General features: G+C 41.1%; 1 protein-coding gene across 1 annotated transcript in view; it reads left to right on the top strand.

Annotated features, from left to right (window-relative positions):
- The first annotated feature begins 1,814 nt into the window (after window positions 1-1,814).
- Window positions 1,815-19,224, top strand: part of TCEA1 (transcription elongation factor A1) — a 57,844-nt gene continuing 40,434 nt past the window's right edge. Inside the window, exon 1 of the mRNA XM_064267710.1 lies at window positions 1,815-2,025. Coding sequence (XP_064123780.1) covers window positions 1,963-2,025 — 63 coding nt within the window. The 5' untranslated portion in view covers window positions 1,815-1,962. The remainder of the gene's footprint in view (window positions 2,026-19,224) is intronic.

The following is a 19,224-nucleotide window of genomic DNA, read 5'->3' as shown; positions in this document are numbered from 1 at the left end:
CATTAAAAGGCAACCTACAGATTGGGAAAAGTTATATGTAAGATATATGAGCAAAAGGTTTAGTATCCCAGCATACATGAAAAACTATAAATCAATTAGGAAACAAATTAATTAAAATGGGCCAAGTATGCAAACAGGAAATTTATAGGAGACAAAATCAGTGAACTAGAACTTGGAAAAATCTGCTATTTTAGTATAGAAAGAACATTATTAGGCAGCAGATTTTGATCAATGATAGTTAAATTTCACATGGAATTATGTCTGTAGATAACATGGATTGGTAGTAAAAGGAGGGCATCATGGAGTGATTGAGCAAAGACCTTTTAAAGGAGTTTATACTGTCTCTGGAAACCCTGGTGGCATCGTGGTTAAGAGCTATGGCTGCTAATCAAAAGGTCAACAGTTTGAATCCACCAGGTGCTCCCTGGAAACCATATGGGACAGTTCTACCCTGTCCTATAGGGTCGCTGTGAGTCAGAATTGACTAGATGGCAATGGATTTTTTTTTTTCCAATACTGTTCCTGGGGGCTATGGTTGTTCTGCGGTAGAATTCTCGTCTTCCATACAGGTGACCCCAGTGTGATTCCCAGCCAATGCACCTCAGCTCAGCCACCACCCTTCTGTCAGTAGAGGCTGGCATGCTGCTGTGATGTTAAAAAGGTTTCAGCCACGCTTCCAGACTAAGACGGACTAGGAAGAAAGGCCTGGCGATATACTGAAAATTAGCCAATGAAAACCCTGTGGACCACAACGGTCTGATCCCCTTGTGCATTGGGTCACTATGAATTTGGATGACCCTATGGCAGCTAACAACATACTCTCTTCTATACGTAATGTGGCTGATTCAATTTTCTCCTTTGGCCTTGTGCTGTTAACCATAACTCTTAAGAATGTCAACTTCCTCATGCGTCTTCATTAGCAGGTGAAATGACTTGTTTAATTTCTTTGATCAGAAGTTTACTGTCAACTATTCAACTATATTTGAAGTACTGTACGTCCAGCAAAGAAACAAGATCAAGTTTCAGTTCTCAACGAACTTACCAATGATTTGGCTTTTAAAAAGGAAAACTTTAAAACAATCGAATCACTACCACAATAGGCCAATTTATAGGAATTAGGGAGAGAGAGAGGAGGGGGCCTGGTGGCAGTTGTTAAGCAGTTGGAAGCCAACTGAGAAAAGATTTGGCAGTCTGCTTCTGTAAAGACTACAGCCTTGGGAGCTCTATGGGGCAGTTCTACTGTCCTACAGGGTCGCTGTGAGTCGGAATCCATTCTATGGCAATGGGTGGGGGAGAGGATGCATGGTTTCCGTTTTTTCCCCAGTAGCTGCGCACAAGGGACCCATCGCTTGGGTTATGACACTTTAAAAACGGTCAAAGCCCCATTCTCCGAACCTGCACCGCTCAGAGATATGGGGGTCTCCAAAAAAAAAAAAAAACGAAATCCACTGCCATGCTATTCCGACTCAGAGCGACCCTGCAGGACACAGCAGAACTGCCCTGTAAGGTTTCCAAGGAGCTTAACCGCTGCGCCACCAGGGCTCCACTGGGGTCTCAGTAGGTTTTAAAACCCTGGCTGCCCGCAGGTACCTGGGGAAGAAATCCCTTCCTGGGCAGAGGCCTGCCCTTAGCGAACTTGCCAGCATCACTGGCACGAACTCTAAAGGCCCAGCCCGCGGCTCCTCTGCGCAGACCCTCCCGGAGATCCGCGGTCGATTGGTAGCGCCTGCGTGATGCGCGCGTAGTTCGACTGGCGCTGCCTGCGGTGAGGAGGCGCTGCTGCCGCTGCCGCCGCCGCCGCCGCCGCCGCCGCGGGCTCGTAGCGTGAGGAAGGGCCTAGGCCGGGGCCTGCCGTGTGGGCGCTCACCGGCGCCTGGGCTCGATCCCCGAAGTGCTCTCTGCCGCAGCCTCGCCTGCGTCACGTCCCAGTCAGGACGGGCACGGGGAAAACCTTCCAGAGCCATGGAGGACGAGGTGGTCCGCATTGCCAAGAAGATGGACAAGATGGTGCAGAAGAAGAACGCGGTGAGCGCGGCGAGCGGCTGGGCCGGGCGGGCGGGCGGTGGGGCCAGGTGGGAGGAAGAGCCGCCCTGGGCGGCGGGCCGGGACAGCGGCGGGGGCAGGAGGGAAGCTTTGGCTGCGACGGGGCGGCGGGCGGCGGGGGGCGCCGGGGGGCGCCGGGGGGCGGCGGGCGGCGGGCCCCGACGGCCGCGGGGGCAGGATGCAGGCCGTGACGGCGGCGGGGCGGGAGGGACCGCGCGCGGGCGACGGGGCCGTGACGGCGGCGAGCAGGGATGGCGGCCGCTTCCGCGGAGTCAGGAGGCGCCCGCCAACCGCCCGTCCCGGGAAAGCCCTCCGGCCGAAGCTACAGCTGCTTTTCCCTCCACACGCGTTAAAGGGTTTTTGGCAGCTAGAAATTACAGCAAATAGAGGTTTGTGATTTGCTTTAAGCCTCGTGTTACGTGTAATAAAAATTAAAGTCCCAGAATCTTGTTTTTGAAGAAGGCTAAACATTCACTTGATTACTTCAGGTATGCTACAGGTTTGTTTAGCAATTAAAAAGATAAAATATGCCAGTATTTTGGGCCATAGCTAGATGTTTTCAAAAAAAGTGGATCTTGTGAGTGGTAGTGTACAAAAGAGCCCTGGTGATCAAATACCACCGACCAGGGTGGACAGATGCCATTGCTAGGGACTTCGTGAGTGGTTTACAGGTAATATCAGTGGCCTTATCTTGTCACTGATACATGTTTATGTGAGCACATTCTCTTAGGGTTTGTCTGAGGTAGAGTGTCTTCATTGTCTACGTTTTTGTCCACCTGTGTGTGCCACTTTCAGGCCTTTGCATCACCCTCATCTATTTTCAGCCAAACCAAAACCATACCCTCTGCTGTCCAGTCGATACTGATTCATAGCAACCCAGTAGTTTTCAGCCAGACATCCACCTGAATTTGTTCCACCCTGCTTAGCACATTTTCAGTACGAATGTAGCTGAAATAACTTATTCCCATCTATGAAATGAATTCCATGTCAAATTAACATGAAAGGGAGAAGAGATGTTGTGTTTACGTCTGTCAGACTGGTTTGTCCAGCCCTTTTTTTTTTTTAGTTATAAAGCATCCGCAAAACTCTTAACTGGCTCTCCAAAACAGCTATGGGTACATTTTCCAGATCTAGAAACGAAGTCAAGGAGGTTAAGTAGTGCTGTGTAATTTGAATTGAGCCAGGGCCCAGGTTTTCCACTGGATAGCATGCTTCCTGCCAGTAGCGTTAACACTGAATTCTTAAGACTTCAGACACGTTCTGTTCCTCTTTTCATTTAACAGGTGCATTGTCCAGCATTTAATTTTACACTCTGTTAATTTGTATTTGCAATTTTGGCCTTTCAAAATATTTCCTGTTTTTTGTTCTAGCCATTACCTATGCCATTTCTTCTTCCTATTGAAACGGCCCTTTCATTCCCCCATGTCCCTTCATTGCTAGGTGATAAGTTCTGAACGTTTCTGTTATTTGATTGGATTTGCTGATATGGCTGAATATTTGATAGACTGAACGTTTATTTTTGTTTAAACTGGAAAAATTTTCTGTCTTTCTAGATATCCCTGGAACCCTATTGTGGAAACTCCCGGGGAAAAAAGCCTATTGTTGGATTATTTTTTCCTCAGACTTAGGCTGTAAAAAATGGGTGTTCTTTAATCATCTAACACATTAGGTGTACCTGTCTTTCTCCCTCCCTCTACCCCCTTTTTTTGTTTTTTTCTTTCTTTTACTTTTTCTCTCTGTCTCTTTGTTAGTATGGTGTTTCTTAAGATAATTCCTTAGTGAGCAGGTATGGAGAACACTAGTTTGTATTTTTTTTCAGTTTTCAAGTTATCAGCATATTTTCAAGTCTTTAGTAATGAGTCTGAGGGAGAATGAAGATAAACACCTCAGATAATCCTTAAGTTTCATTTTTCCCCCTCAAATTTAATTTTTTACTAATAGTTCAACACTTTACCAACATGAAAACTTGCTCCTTCCACCCCTAAAAAAGTAAAATTGACTGGCTCTTTTATTTTTTTCTCCTCCTTCTGTTGTATAGAAATTCAAATAGGCAGATGAAATGAAGAGAAAGGGAAGTGGTCTGAATGACTCTCTCCCCAAAGTACGTAATCACCCCATGAGCCACTTTTTTAAGTGTTCAATAATTTAACAGAAGTTGTTTGGGGTGTTTAAAATTGTGGTAGATTTGTTTCTTTTTTTTTATGGTTTCAAGGTTTTCTCTCATGAGCTATTTTTTGTATTATTTTTATACTATGAAAAAGTAAACTTTGCTTGAAGAACAGTAGCTGTCATCTGAATTGACAAATGTAAGTGCTGTTATTGGACATTGTTTTAATAAAACTGTAGGAGTCACATTTAAGTAATAATAAAAATAGCTACGATTTCTTGATCATTACAATGAGCCAGATATTCTGCTAAGTACTTACATAACTTATCTCATTTATTCCTCAGACAACTTTGCAAAGTAAGTATTATCCTCATTTTAAAAATGAGGAAAATAAGCATTTAGAAAGTTAAGTGAGTTGTTTTCATAAGCCACACAGCTATGAAAGTGGCCAGATGAAGGTGTGAATCTAAATCTATTTTGCATCCAAAGCCACTGCTATTCTGATGCTACACTGACTCTCTAGAAGACTCTTGTTATCTGTTTTTCAATCATGCATGGGGACAATTAAGTGAATATAAATAGGACCAGGAGGTAAGGGTACTTGCTGTTTTGGGGCAGGCAGTTTCCGTAAACTGACCCTAGTGCAACTCAGAATGTTGCCACACGTGTATACTTGATCTCTGACACTATTCTTTTTTTTTTTTTTTAATAATTTTTATTGTGCTTTAAGTGAAAGTTTATAAATCAAGTCAGTGTCTCACACAAAAACCCATATACACCTTGCTACACACTCCCAGTTACTCTCCCCCTAATGAGACAGCCCCCTCCCTCCCTCCACTCTCTTTTCGTGTCCATTTTGCCAGCTTCTAACCCCCTCTAGCCTCTCATCTCCCCTCCAGGGAGGAGATGCCAACATAGTCTCAAGTGTCCACCTGATCCAAGAAGCTCACTCCTCACCAGCATCCCTCTCCAACCCATTGTCCAGTCCAATCCATGTCTGAAGAGTTGGCTTTGGGAATGGTTCCTGTCCTGGGCCAACAGAAGGTCTGGGGGCCATGACCACTGGGGTCTTTCTAGTCTCAATCAGACCATTAAGTCTGGTCTTAGGAGAATTTGGGGTCTGCATCCCACTGCTCTCCTGCTCCCTCAGGGGTTCTCTGTTGTGTTCCCTTTCAGGGCAGTCATCAGTTGTAGCCGGGCACCATCTAGTTCTTCTGGTCTCAGGCTGATGTAGTCTCTGGTTTATGTGGCCCTTTCTGTCTCTTGGGCTCGTAATCACGTTGTGTCCTTGGTGTTCTTCATTCTCCTTTGATTCAGGTGGGTTGAGACCAACTGATGCATCTTAGATGGCTGCTTGCTAGCATTTAAGACCCCAGACGCCACTCTTCAAAGTGGGATGCAGAATGTTTTCTTGATAGATTTTATTTTGCCAATTGACTTAGATGTCCCCTGAAACCATGGTCCCCAGACCCCTACCCCTGCTACGCTGGCCTTCGAAGCATTCAGTTTATTCAGGAAACTTCTTTGCTTTTGGTTTTGTCCAATTGTGCTGACGTCCCCTGTCTCTGACACTATTCTTAGCTGCTTTGCAAATACAAATTCTGAGGCCACAATAACTATATAAGGGTAATTCCAAATTTTCAAATATTGGTTTTGTTTTTTTTACTTTTTTTTTTCCCTTGTCATTTTGACTTAATGTGAATAACCAAGTGTGACTCTTAATCTGAGCTCACATCTTGGCTCCTCTGAATTTAAACTGTGTGCTTTTAGGCAATTTCCTTAATATCTGGAAAAAGTTTTTTCTTGATAGTAAACTGGAGATAACTTAGCAAAGAATAGTGAAAAATGCTTGCAGTGCTTAGAATATAGTCAAGGCTATAAAACAGTCTGGAGTTTTTCTTTATCTGTAAAGGATTTGTGATTGCAATTTAAACTGTAGTAAGAAGAGAAAGGCAAGAATTTAGAGTCTTGAAGTTCGTGAAGATTTTCTGGGTCAGGTTTATTTTTTTCATTGAAGACTCAAGGCTGAGTGAAATTAAATTGCAGTGAGAGAAATTGAAATTAAATGTTAGAATTTCTTAGGAGCTAGATTACCTGAAATTTGTACATTTCTCTGTCTTATTGTATGTGGGTTAAAGGAAGTAACTTTGGTATCTGTATCAGAGTTAATTAGCATAAACCAGAATTTAGAATGACTACGAAAATTTTTTTAACAGCTATATTGAGATACAATTCATGTACAATAAAATTTACTCTTTGAAATTACACAGTGTGGTTTTTTTTAGTCTACGTACAGATTTGTACAACCATCACAACTGTCTAATTTTGGAACATTTTCATCACCCTAAAAAGAAGCCCTGTACCCATTAATCAGTCACTCCCTGTTCCCTGGGAATCACTGTCTATATGTTTGCCTGTTCTGGACATGTCATATAAATAGAATTATACAACGTGTGGTCTTTGTGTTTGGCTTCTTTCACTTAGCATAATGTTTTTAAGGTTCATCCATGTCATAGGCACGTATCAGCACTTTATTCCTTTTTATTGCCAAGTGGAATCCCATTGTATGGATATACCATATTTTGTCTATTCGTTTATCAGTTGATAGACATTTGAGTTGTCTTCACTTTTAAGCTATTATGAATAACACTGCTAAGCACATTCATGTACAAGTCATTGTGTGGTCATATATTTTTATTTCTCTTGGGTTTGTACCTAGGAGTGGAATCACTGGGTCAAGTGGTAACTCTTGTGTTTAACCTCCAAGGACCTGCCTGTTTTTCTAAGGGGCTGCACCATTTTACATTCCCGGCAGCAGTGTTTGAGGGTTCCAGTTTCTCTATATCCTTGTCAACACTTGTTATTATGTGTCTTTTTATTATAAAACCATTCTACTCTACCTACCTGTTGCCATGGAGTTGGTTTGTGATATGGCATCTCATTGTGGTTTTGATTTGCATTTCCTTAGTAACTAATGAAAGGAGCCCTGGTAGTGCAATAGTTAAGCACTCCACTGCTAACCAAAAGGTTGACGGTTTGAACTCACCCAGTGGCTCGGGGAAAAGACCTGGCAGTCTTCTATAAAGATTACAGCCTAGAAAATCCCGTGGGGCAGTTCTACTCTGTCACATGGCGTCTCTATGAGTTGAAAATTAACTCGGTAGACCCAGCAGCAAGGACTGATGTTGAGCATGTTTTCATGTGCTTTTTTGTCATTTATTTATCTTCTTTGGAGAAATGTCTATTCAGATCTTTTGCTCATTTTTTAATTGGACTATTTGTCTTTTTATTGTTGAGTTGTTAGAGTTCTTTGTATTTTGACTACTAGACCCATGTCTGATACAAAATTTGTAAGTATTGTCTCCCATTCTGTGGGCTGTCTTCACTGTCTTGATTGTGCCCTTTGAAACACAGAAGTTTTTAATTTTGATGAAGTTCAATTTATCTTTATTTTATATTGTTGCTTGTGCTTTTGGTGTAGAATGACTACAGGTTTGAGGTAACATAGTAAGAAATACTGATTCCTAGTTTACAGTTATGTTGCTATAAGTCATTTATAATTTAGCATTTTCTTGTAAGAAAATAAGTAGCATGTTAATTTTTTAAACTTTGGAATCTCATAATAAATCCTACGAAGTGTTTGAGATGATTGAGCTTAAATAATGCTCACTTAAAATACTGGTTTATGATTCTGAGAGTTTTGTTATGGTAGAAACAGATAATTCTTTCTGTATTTTTATATGCCATATCATCCATCTCCTATGTGTTAGGCCCAATATGTCAGTATTTTATATGTGTTGCATTGCCTCATTTTACCATTTCTCGAGACTGGTGTATCATCACCTATGTATAATGAGGAATGCCTTGTTTAATATGTTCAGCTGCCAACCAAAGGAGCCCAGGTGGTGCAGTGGTTAAGAGATTGGCTGCTAACCAAAAGGTTGGCAGTTTGAATCCACCACCTGCTCCTTGGAAACCCTATGGGGCAGTTCTACTCTGCCCTGTAGGGTTGCTCTGCATTGGAATAGACTCGAAGGCAACAGGTTTGTTTTGGCTAACCAGAAGGTTGGAGGTTTGAGCCCACCCAGAGGCACCTTGGAAGAAAGGACTGGTGATCCTATTTCTGAAAATCAGCTGTTGAAAACCCTGTGGAGCACAGGGTCACCATGAGTTGGAGTCTGCTTGACGGGAACTGTATATATAAAGAAACTTCAAAAGGATAAATAACATTCCCATGATCTTATAATTAGTAAATGACAGTGTGGATTTAAACCTAGATCTGTCTTATATATGCCCATGTTCTGAATTGTAGATCCCCGTATTGCTCCCTCCTTATATCTCCTTGAGGAGAGGGGTGTTCGTATCCTAAACTTTTTGTTTTGAATGCTCAGTAGAAGTTTGAATACCATGTTTGGAAAAAATACTTATTTTCCTTAAGAGATAAGAACACCAATGATGTAATAAAATCAAGTACTGTGGTAGTTGCAGTTTCTTTTTCAGCCAGCACTGTGTGAACTAAATTTGGCTCTGGAAATGAAGGTAGAGTCTTTCTTCCTCTTGCATCATTATCTACAAGATGCTGCAATCTCATAGACTTGACCTTTGGAGACAGGTGATGATTGGAAAAAGATAGAATATAGCTTCTTGTTTGATAATGCTATTCACCCTGTTCACATAGTAAAACTGCCACTGACGGACCTGTGTAATAGGAAGAGCAGTGGTTTAAGGGTCAGGAGACCTTGTCCTTACTTTTATACCACCCACCTGTATGACCTTGGGCAAGTCACTTTCCTTTTGTGGTTTTAAGTGTCTTTCTCTATATAATTGAGCATTTGGAGTAGATGCTTAAAGATTTCTGCTGACTTTAAATTCCCTGAAGTCTGAAAGGATTTGTCTTGCTCATTGCTATATCCTCAGTATTTGTTGAAAGGCAATGTAATGTAATTTGATACAACTGGAGTCAGGTCTCATCTTTTTTACTTATTAATCATTGTGCAAGTTTTTTAACTAGGCTTCAATTTCTTCTTCTCTAAAACAGGGATAATAGAGTACCTGCTTCCATAGGGTTTATTGTGCGATCAAATGAGCTAATGCATATAAAATATTTAACACAATGTCTGGCGCATAGTAACGATCAAAGTTTATTGTCACTGAATTAACGTAATTATCTGTGTTTTGCTGTTTTTACTCATTTGGCTCATCATAGTTGTTTACTTTTTAAAGAACCTTGAGGGAAAGACTAATCTTACTTAGAATAGTGTAATTATGAAAAAGGTCATAGGTTCATCCCATGAGTGTTGCTTAGCTTTTCTCTCTTCCGTGGCTTGTGTCTCTAACCTCAGTTTTACTGAAGAGGCCTGAATAGAAAGTGACTAAATGAATGCAAATATATTGCTTCTATTTGGAAACAACTTAAACCTTATGCCACAGTGCTGCTGTTTTAGAATAATCAACTTAATATGTGACAGACAGCATTATTTGAATTTTAGGGTACTCTGCTTTTTTTTTTTTTTTTTTTAAAGTTTTATTGAGCTTCAAGTGAACGTTTATAGATCAAGTCAGACTGTCACGTATAAGTTTATATGCACCTTACTCCATACTCCCACTTTCTCTCCCCCTAATGAGTCAGCCCTTCCAGTCTCTCCTTTCGTGACAATTTTGCCAGCCTCCAACTCTCTCTATCCTCCCATCCCCCCTCCAGACAGGAGATGCCAACACAGTCTCAAGTGTCCACCTGATACAAAGAGCTCACTCTTCATGAGCATCTCTCTCCTACCCACTGTCCAGTCCCTTCCATGTCTGATGAGTTGTCTTCGGAAATGGTTCCTGTCCTGGGCCAACAGAAGGTTTGGGGACCATGACTGCCGGGATTCCTCTAGTCTCAGTCAGACCATTAAGTCTGGTCTTTTTATGAGAATTCGGGGTCTGCATCCCACTGATCTCCTGCTCCCTCAGGGGTTCTCTGTTGCGCTCCCTGTCAGGGCAGTCGTCGATTGTGTCCAGGCACCAACTAGTTCTTCTGGTCTCAGGATGATGTAGGTCTCTGGTTCATGTGGCCCTTTCTGTAGGGGTACTCTGCTTTTTAAGGGACTCTTAGAAGTGTGATTCTTTATCTTCCCAATTGATCCTTTGTCAGCAATGGATCAGAAAGTCTATGAAGACATGGAAAGAAGAAACGTGTCCATTTTTTCCCTGATTTTATAAAGATTAACACGGTGCATACATCCTATATAGTATCTCCAGAGCGATCTGGGCAATTCCAGGTAATCAGGCATGAACATTTCTGTAGTGAAATGTAGAACTTTCACAGTACGTGGGATAAATAGAACATAAACAGCTTTGCATCAGTTGAGATTACATTTTCCTATAAAATGAGTTTATTAAAAACAAGCAGAATCTTTTGGTTTTGGTGTTTGCAGATACGGGATTGAGGACTTTGCTTGCCCACAAAAATGTCATACCTGTAGAGATTTTTAGTCGTAAATTTAAAGTCAGTCCCTTTAACAAGTTGCCAGTTTTTAGTTGCCTCTAAATAAAAGGAATCGATAGAATTTTAAGATTAGAAGGGATCTTAACCAGCAAATCATTAAGATTCTTTATAGTAACCTGGCCTTTCATTCCTGTTGATTTTACATTTTTATTTATGAGGTACTGGGTTAAATTAAAATGATGTATCTGTTGTTTGTTGCCAGAAGGAAAGTTAATACAGTTGTTCTCCATAGCCAAGTCTAATACCTGTCAACTTTACGCGGGAGAATTACATGATTGGAAGCCTTTACTTGATTTTATATTTAAGAAATAAAATGATAACCATGAGATTCCGTGCTTGCTTCTTCCCTTGATTTTGGGTTAAATTAAAATGATGTATCTGTTGTTTGTTGCCAGAAGGAAAGGTAATACAGTTGTTCTCCATAGCCAAGTCTAATACCTGTCAACTTTACGCAGGAGAATTACATGATTGGAAGCCTTTACTTGATTTTATATTTAAGAAATAAAATGATACCATGAGATTCCATGCTTGCTTCTTCCCTTGATGCATGGTGAGGGATATACACTAGGGCTTTCTATTTTCTGGTCTCTGCTGTGTTTCATTAATTTGTACAGTGCCTAGTTTTAACATTTCAGAAATCAGAATGCATTACCTGTATTGTTGGCCAGATGGCTAAAGGTGGTTTACAGTACTTTCACATGCAAAACATCAAATCCAGAGTCAAAGCTGGGTTTGATGTTTTGACTCTGGGTGTCATCGGCTTAGAAAAAATTTCAAGAGACATTAGTGGAATATTCTTTGAAACTGAGGAATCGTATGGTAGTGCAGAGGAGTGGGAATAAAAAACAGCTAGCGCTACAAACTGCAAAGCCAGCCTAAGAGCTAATGGCTCTTAGTTCTTTTATGGATTCTTTTAGGAAATGGAGCGTTTCTGGTGTTCTTAATACAACACTTTGTAGAATAAAAACAGATCCAGTTGCAATCAAGTCAGGTTCAACTCGTGGAGACCCCACGTGTATCAGAGTAGAACTGTGCTCCATAGGGTTTTCAGTGGCTGATTTTTGCAAGTAGATCGCAAAGCCTTTCTTCTGAGGTGCCTCTGGGTGAATTCGAACCTCCAACCTTTTTTTTTAATCAGCAGCCCAGTGCATTAGCCATTTGCACCACTCAGGAACTCTGAAGAAGTCTTAAATAATAGTAATAAAAAAAAAAAGCAATTACAGTAAAGTCTGTTACAACTCATGGTGACCTCATGTTGCGCAGAGTAGAACTGCACTCCATAGGATTTTCTAAATAAACAACCTGGCAGATTGCCAGGCCTTTCTTCTGAGGGGCATCTGGGTGGTTTTGAACAGCCAGCCTTTTGGTCAGTAGCGCAGTGCTTAACCACTTGTGCCACCCAGGGACTTGAAGCAGTCTTAGGAATACCTCAATTCGTTTTGCTTATATTTTCCTTTTTAATATATGTAAAGGGCGATTTAAAAATTTGCCATGTAAAATACTTCTTTCAATAAGCAAAAGAAAGTGATAAGAAAACAGTGGCACAATTTCAGAGTTTTTTTTTCTTTATTGGTGGTATGTAAAATAATGGTGAGTCCAAATACAGTACATTAAGTGAATATTTGGACTAAATGAAATACGATATTTTAAGTGAATGTATTTGTTGTTATTTTTAGGTTATGTTGAGTTGGTTCCAACTCATGATGACCATTTGTATAACGGGACAAAACACTGCCCAGCCCGGCACCATTCTCACAGTCATTATATTTTGAGCCCATTGTTACAGCTACTGTGTCAATCCATCTCAGTCCCCCTGCTGTTTACAAGGTTTTCATTGGCCAGTTTCTTTAGAAGTAGATGTCCAGGTCCTTCTTCCCAGTCCGTCTTAGCCTGGAAGCTGTGCTGAAACTTGTCCACCGTGGGCGACTGCTGAGATTTGAAACACTGGTGGCATAGCTTCCAGTATCACAGCAACACGCAAACCACCATGGTACTACAAACTGACAGACAAGTGGTGGTATGTATTAGATTAGAAAAAATATGGTAGAATAAGTAGCAAGTTGGAATACTGGGCTGCAAGTTGTAGGTGGTGCTGTTGCTTTTCATCTGATTCCCTTCCTCTTTAACTTTAGGTGCTTTCCATAATTCTTCTTGGAGTCTTATTTTGGTTCTCCTTCATTTGGTCTACTGGGAGCCTTTCAGTCTAGACAGGAACTAGCAGTGAACATTTTTTTGAGCTTAACATGGACCTAGTTCTGAATTTTCTTTTAGAATTTGCTTTTTACTGCTGTACAAGAACCAAGGCAGACAGCAGTGTTCTCTGGATAGACCTCTGAGATACAGGGACCTAATGAGAATTCTAGCAAAGAAATACCTATTCCCACTTTGTGTGAGGAAATGCTAGAGGTGCTGCAGTGTCTTCTGACCCTCACTCCTACTTTCTCAGGGTTGGCTCCTTTTTTAGGCATGTTTTCTCCAGGGAAATGAAAAAAAAAAAAAAATTTTTTTTTTTTTGTTGTGGAAAAATATAAAAAAAATTGCTGTTTTGACTATTTTTAAGTGTACAATTCATTGACATTAATTACATTCACCATGTTGTGCAGCCATTGCTTTTATTTCCAAAACTTTTGCATCATCCCAAACAGAAACTCAGTACAGGCATGCATTGTAGATATTGCGGATTTGGTTCCAGATCACTGCAATAAAACGAGCATCGCAATAAAGCGAATCACACGAGTGTTTTGGTTTCCCGGTGCGTGTAAAAGTTACATTGATGCTATACTGTAGTATCTCAAGTGTGCAATAGCATTATTTCTAAAAAGACATGTAAACCCATTGCCCTCAGTCTATACCGTGATTAAAAATATTGCTAAAAATGCTGACCATCATTTGGGCCTTAAGTGAGTCCTAATAATTTTTTCTGGTAGAGGGTCTTGCCTTGATGTTGATGTCTGCTGACTAATCAGGGTGGTGGTTGCTGAAAGTTGGGGTAGCTGTGGCAGTTTCTTGAAATAAGACAACAGTGAAGTTTGCCACATTGATTGCCTTTTGAAAGCTTTCTCTGTAGTATGCAATGCTTTTGGATAACATTTTACCCACAGTAGGACTTCTTTCAGAATTGGAGTCAGTCCTCTCAAACCCTGCAGCTGGTTTATCAACAGTTTATGTAATGTTCTAAATCCTTTGTTGTCATTTCAGCAGCGTTCGCAGCGTCTTCACCAGGAGCCAATTCCATCTCAAGAAACCACTTTCTTTGCTCACCCTTAAGAACCAACTCCTCATCCGTTAAAGTTTTATCATGAGATGCCAGCAATTCAGTCATATCTTCAGGCTCCACTTCTAATTCTAATTCTCTTGTTTTCCACCGTATCTGCAGTAACTTCCTCTGCTGAAGTCTTGAACCCCTCAAAGTCATCCATGAGGGTTGGAATCAACTTCTTCCAAACTCCTGTTAACGTTGACATTTTGACCACCTCCCGTGAATCACAGATGTTCTTAATGGCATCTAGAATGGTGAATCCTTTCCAGAAGGTTTTCAGTTTATTTTGCCCAGATCCATCAGAGGAATCACTGTCTGTGGCAGCTGTAGCCTTATGAAATGTTCTTTCTTAAACAATAAGCCTTGGAAGCTGAAACTACTCCTCGACCCGAGGGATGCAGAATGGACATGTTGTTAGCAGGCACGAAAACAACGTTAATCTCCTTGTACATCTCCATCGGAGCTCTCAAGAGCGGTCTTCAAATGTTCAGTAAACCGTGTTGTGAACAGATGTGCTGTCATCCACACTTTGCTGTTCCATTTATAGAGCACAGGCAGACTAGATTTAGCATAATTCTTATGAGCCCTAGGGGTTTTGGAATGGCAAATGAGCATTGGCTTTAACTTAAAGTCATCAGCTGCATTAGCCCTTGACAAGAGTGTCAGCCTGTCCTTTGAAACTTTGAAGCTGGGCTTTGACTTCACCTCTCCAGCTATGAAAGTCCTAAATAGCATCTTTTTCCAATATAAGGCTGTTTTGTCTGCATTGAAAATCTGTTGTTCAGTGTAGCCACCTCCATCAGTTATCTTAGCTAGATCTTCTAGATAACTTGCTGTAGCTTCTACATCAGCACTTGCAGCTTCGTCTTGCACTTTATGTTATGAAGGTGGCTTCTTTCCTTAAACCTCATGAACCAACCTCTGCTAGCTTCAGACTTTTCTTCTGCAGCTTCCTCACATCTGTCAGTCTTCATAGAATTGAAGAGAGTTAGGGCCTTGCTCTGGATTAGGCTTTGGCTTAAGGGAAAGTTATGCCTGGTTTGATTTTCTATAAAACTTTCTCCTCATCAGCGGTAAGGCTGTTTCACTTTCTTATCATTTATGTGTTCACTGGAGTAGCACTTTTAATTTCCTTTAAGAACTTTTCGTTTGTATTCACAACTTGGCTAACTGATGCAAGAGGCCTAGCTTTCGGCCTGTCTTAGCTTTCGACATGCTCTCCTCACTAAGCTTAGTCATTTCTAGCTTTTGATTTCAAGTGAGAGACATGCGACTCTTCCTTTTACTTGAACACTTAGAGGCCACTGTAGGGTTATTAATTGGCCTAATATCAATATTGTCATGTCTCAGGGAGTAAAGAGGCCCGAGTAGAGAGAGAGAGATGGGTGAACGGCCGGTCAGTGGAGCAGTCAGAACACACATAATATCAACTAAGTTCGTTATCTTATATAGTCTCGATTCGTGGTGCCCAAAACAATTACAATAGTAATATCAAAGATCACTGATCACAGATCACCATAACAGATATAATAATAATGAAAAAGTTTGAAATGTTGCGAGAATTGCCAAAATGTGACACAGAGACACAAAACGAGTACATGCTGTTGGAAAAATGGCGCTGATAGACTTTCTCGATACAGGGTTGCTACAGACCTTCAATTTGTAAAAAACACAGCCTCTCTGAAGCTCAGTAAAACGAAGTATGCCTATATTCTTCAAGCAATAACTCCTCCTTGTCCCTCCCCCAAGCCCTTGGTAACCATTAGTAAACCTTGTCTCTTTGCATTTGCCTGTTGTAGATATTTCATATAGGTGGGATCCTATAATATTTGCCCATTTGTGTCTGATTTATTTCACTTAGCATAATGTATTCTAGGCTCATTCATGTTGTAGCATTTGTTAGAACTTCATTTCTCTTCATGGCTGAATAACTCCATTGTGTGTAATATTGACATATTGAACACAAATGACCAAAGACCAGATGAGTTGTGGAATGACATCAAGGACATCATACATGAAGAAAGCAAAAGGTTGCTAAAAAGTAAAGAAAGAACAAAATTGATGTCAGAAGAGACTCCAAAACTTGCTCTTGAACGTAGAGCAGCTATAGCAAATGGAAGAAATGATGAAATAAAAGAGCTGAGCAGAAGATTTCAAAGGGCGGCCTGAGAAGACAGAGTAAGCTATTATAATGAAACGTGCAAAGACCTGGAGTTAGAAAACCAAAAGGGAACATGCTTGGCATTTCACAAGCTTAAAGAACTGAAGGAAAAATTCAAGCCTCAAACTGTAATATCGAAGGAGTCTATTGGGCAAAATGCTGGACGATGCAGGAAACATCAAAAGAAAATAGAATGCACTCAGTCATTGTACCAGAAAAAATTGTTTGACATTCCAGCATTTCAGGAGGTAGCATATGACCAGAAACTGATGGTACTGAAGAAGTCCAAGCTGCCCTGAAGGCATTGGCAAAAACTAAGTTTCCAGGAATTGATGGAATATTAATTGAAATATTTCAGCAACGGATGCATTGGTGGTAGTGCTCTCTCGTGTGTGCCAAGAAATTTGGAAGACAACTATCTGGCCAGCCAAGATCCATCTTTGTGCCTATTCCAAAGAAAGGTGACCCAACAGTATGTGGAAATTATCAAACAGTATCATTAATATCACCAACAAGTAAAGTTTTGCAGAAAGTAACTCAAAAATGGTTGTAGGGAACTGCCAGAAATTCAGGCTGGATTCAGAAGAGGATGTGGAAACAGGGATATCAATGCCGATGTCAGGAAGAGCTTAGCAGAAGCATAGAATACTGGAAAGATAGTGTTGTTGAGTATGCAGAAGCATTTGACTGTGCGGATCATAACAGATTATGGGTAATATTGCGAAGAATGAGAATTCCAGAACACTTAATTGTGCTCGTGAGAAACCTGTGCAGAGACCGAGAGGCAGTCATTCAAACAGAACAAGGGGGTACTGCCTCGTTTAAAATCATTTGTTTAAAAGGTGCGTGTCAGGATTGTATCCGTTCACTGTATTTATACAATATGTATGCTGAACAAATAATCTCAGAAGCTGGACTGTATAAAGAAGAATGCAGCATCAGGATTAGAGGAAGACTAATTAACAACCTGTGATATGCACATGACTTGACCTTGCTTGCTGAAAGCTAAGAGGATTTGAAGTACTTACTGATGAAGATCAGTGACTACAGTCTTCAGTATGGATTATGCCTCAACATTAAAAAAAAAAAAAAAACCTCACAACAGGACCAATAAGGAGCATCATGATTGTCTTCGTTATCTAGTGCTGCTCTAACAGAAATACCACAAGTAGATGACGTTAACAAAAAGAAATTAATTTTCTCACAGTCTAGTAGTATAGAAGTCCAAATTCAGGGTGTCACCTCCAGGGGAAGGCTTTCTCTCTCTGTCGACTCTGGAGGAAGGTCCCTCTCATCATTTTCCCCTGGACTAGGAGCTTCTCCACACAGAAACCCTGGGTCCAAAGGACCTGCTCTGCTCCTGGGCCTGCTTTCTTGGTGGTATGAGGTCATGCCCCCCCCCCCCCTTTTATATCTCAAAAAAGAGTGGCTAAGACACACTAATCTTGTAGATTGATTCCTGCCTCATTAACGTAACTGCCGCCTATCCCACCTCATTAACATCATAGAGGTAGGATTTACATACGAAAATCACATCAGATGACAAAATGGTGGACAGTCACACAATACTGGGAATCACGGCCTAGCCAAATTGAACACATATTTATGAGGACACCATTCAGTCCATCAAAATGTTAAACAGAAAAAATCTTGAAGTTGTCAAGGATTTCATTTATTTGGATCCACAGTCAACAACCATGGAAGCAGCAGTCAAGAAATCAAAAAACATATTGCACTTGGCAAATCTGCTGCAAAACCCAAACCAAACCAAGCCCACTGCCGTCAAGTTGATTCCGACTCATAGTGACCCTATAGGACAGGGTAGAACTGCGCCGTAGAGTTTCTAAGGAGTGTCTGGCGGATTCAAACTGCCAACCTTTTGGTTAGCAGCTGTAGCACTTAACCACTACGCCACCAGGGTTTCCTCTGCTGCAAAAGACCTCTTTAAAGTATTGAAAAGCACAGATGTCACTTTGAGGACTAAGGTGTGCCTGACCCAAGCCATGGTATTTTCAGTTGCCTCATATGCTTGTGAAAACTGGGCAATGAATAAGGAAGACCAAAGAAGAATTAACACCTTTGAATTATGGTGTTGATGAAGAATATTGAATATACCATGGACTTCCAGGAGAATGAACAAATCTGTCTTGGAAGAAGTACAGCCAGGAATGCTCCTTAGAAGTAAGGATGGTGAAACTTCGTCTCCTGTGTTTTGGACATGTTGTCAGGATGGAACAGTTCCTGGGGAATGACATTGTCATGGATTGGATTATGTCCCCCCGCCCAAAAGTGTGTGTATCAGTTGGGCTGGGCCATGACTCACACTATTGTGTGATTTTTCCTATATGTTGTAGATTCTGCCTCTATGATGTTAATGAGGGTAGATGGGCGGCAGTTGTGTTAGTGAGGCAGGATTCAACCTAGGAGACTGGATTATGTCTTGAGGAAGTCTCTTGATTTACAAAAGAAGGAATCCATCAGAGAGGCAGGGGGAACCTAGTACCACCAAGAAAGAAGCACCAGAAGCAGAGCACATCATTTGGACCCGGGATCTCTTGTATGAAGAAGCTCCTAGTCCGGGGGAATATTGATGAGAAGGCTGGCAGAATGTCTCCCCCTGGAGCTGATGCCCTGAATTTGCACTTGTAGCCTACTTTACTGTGAGGAATGAATTTCTCTTTGTTAAAGCCATCCACTTGTGGTATTTCTGTTCCAACAATGCTGGATGACTAAGACAGACATTATGTTTGGTGAAGTAGAGGGTCAGTGAAAAAGACCGTCAAGAGACAGATTGACACAGTGGCTGCAACAATGGGGTCGAACATAGCAGTGATTGAGAGGATGCAGCAGGACCAGGCAGTGTTTTGTTCTGTTGTACTTAGGTTTGCTGTGAGTCAAGACTGACTCAGTGACACTTGTCGTGAATTGGATTGTATCCTTGAAAAATATGTGTCAACTTGGCTAGGCCATGATTTCCAGTATTGTGTGGTTGTTTTCTATTTTGTGGTATTAATATAATTTTCCTATGTGTTGTAAATCCTAATCTCTGCCATTGGTTAATGAGGCAAGATTAGGTAATGTTGAAGAGGATTAGGGTGGGATTACTCAGGTTACATCCCTGATCCAATGTGTGGCCTGCATCATATTTTATCTTACAAGAAATG

This window comes from Loxodonta africana, chromosome 14 (assembly GCF_030014295.1).
Source record: "Loxodonta africana isolate mLoxAfr1 chromosome 14, mLoxAfr1.hap2, whole genome shotgun sequence".
In the NCBI taxonomy this organism is placed as follows: Eukaryota; Metazoa; Chordata; class Mammalia; order Proboscidea; family Elephantidae; genus Loxodonta; species Loxodonta africana.
This window is presented reverse-complemented; position numbering and strand designations above follow the sequence as displayed.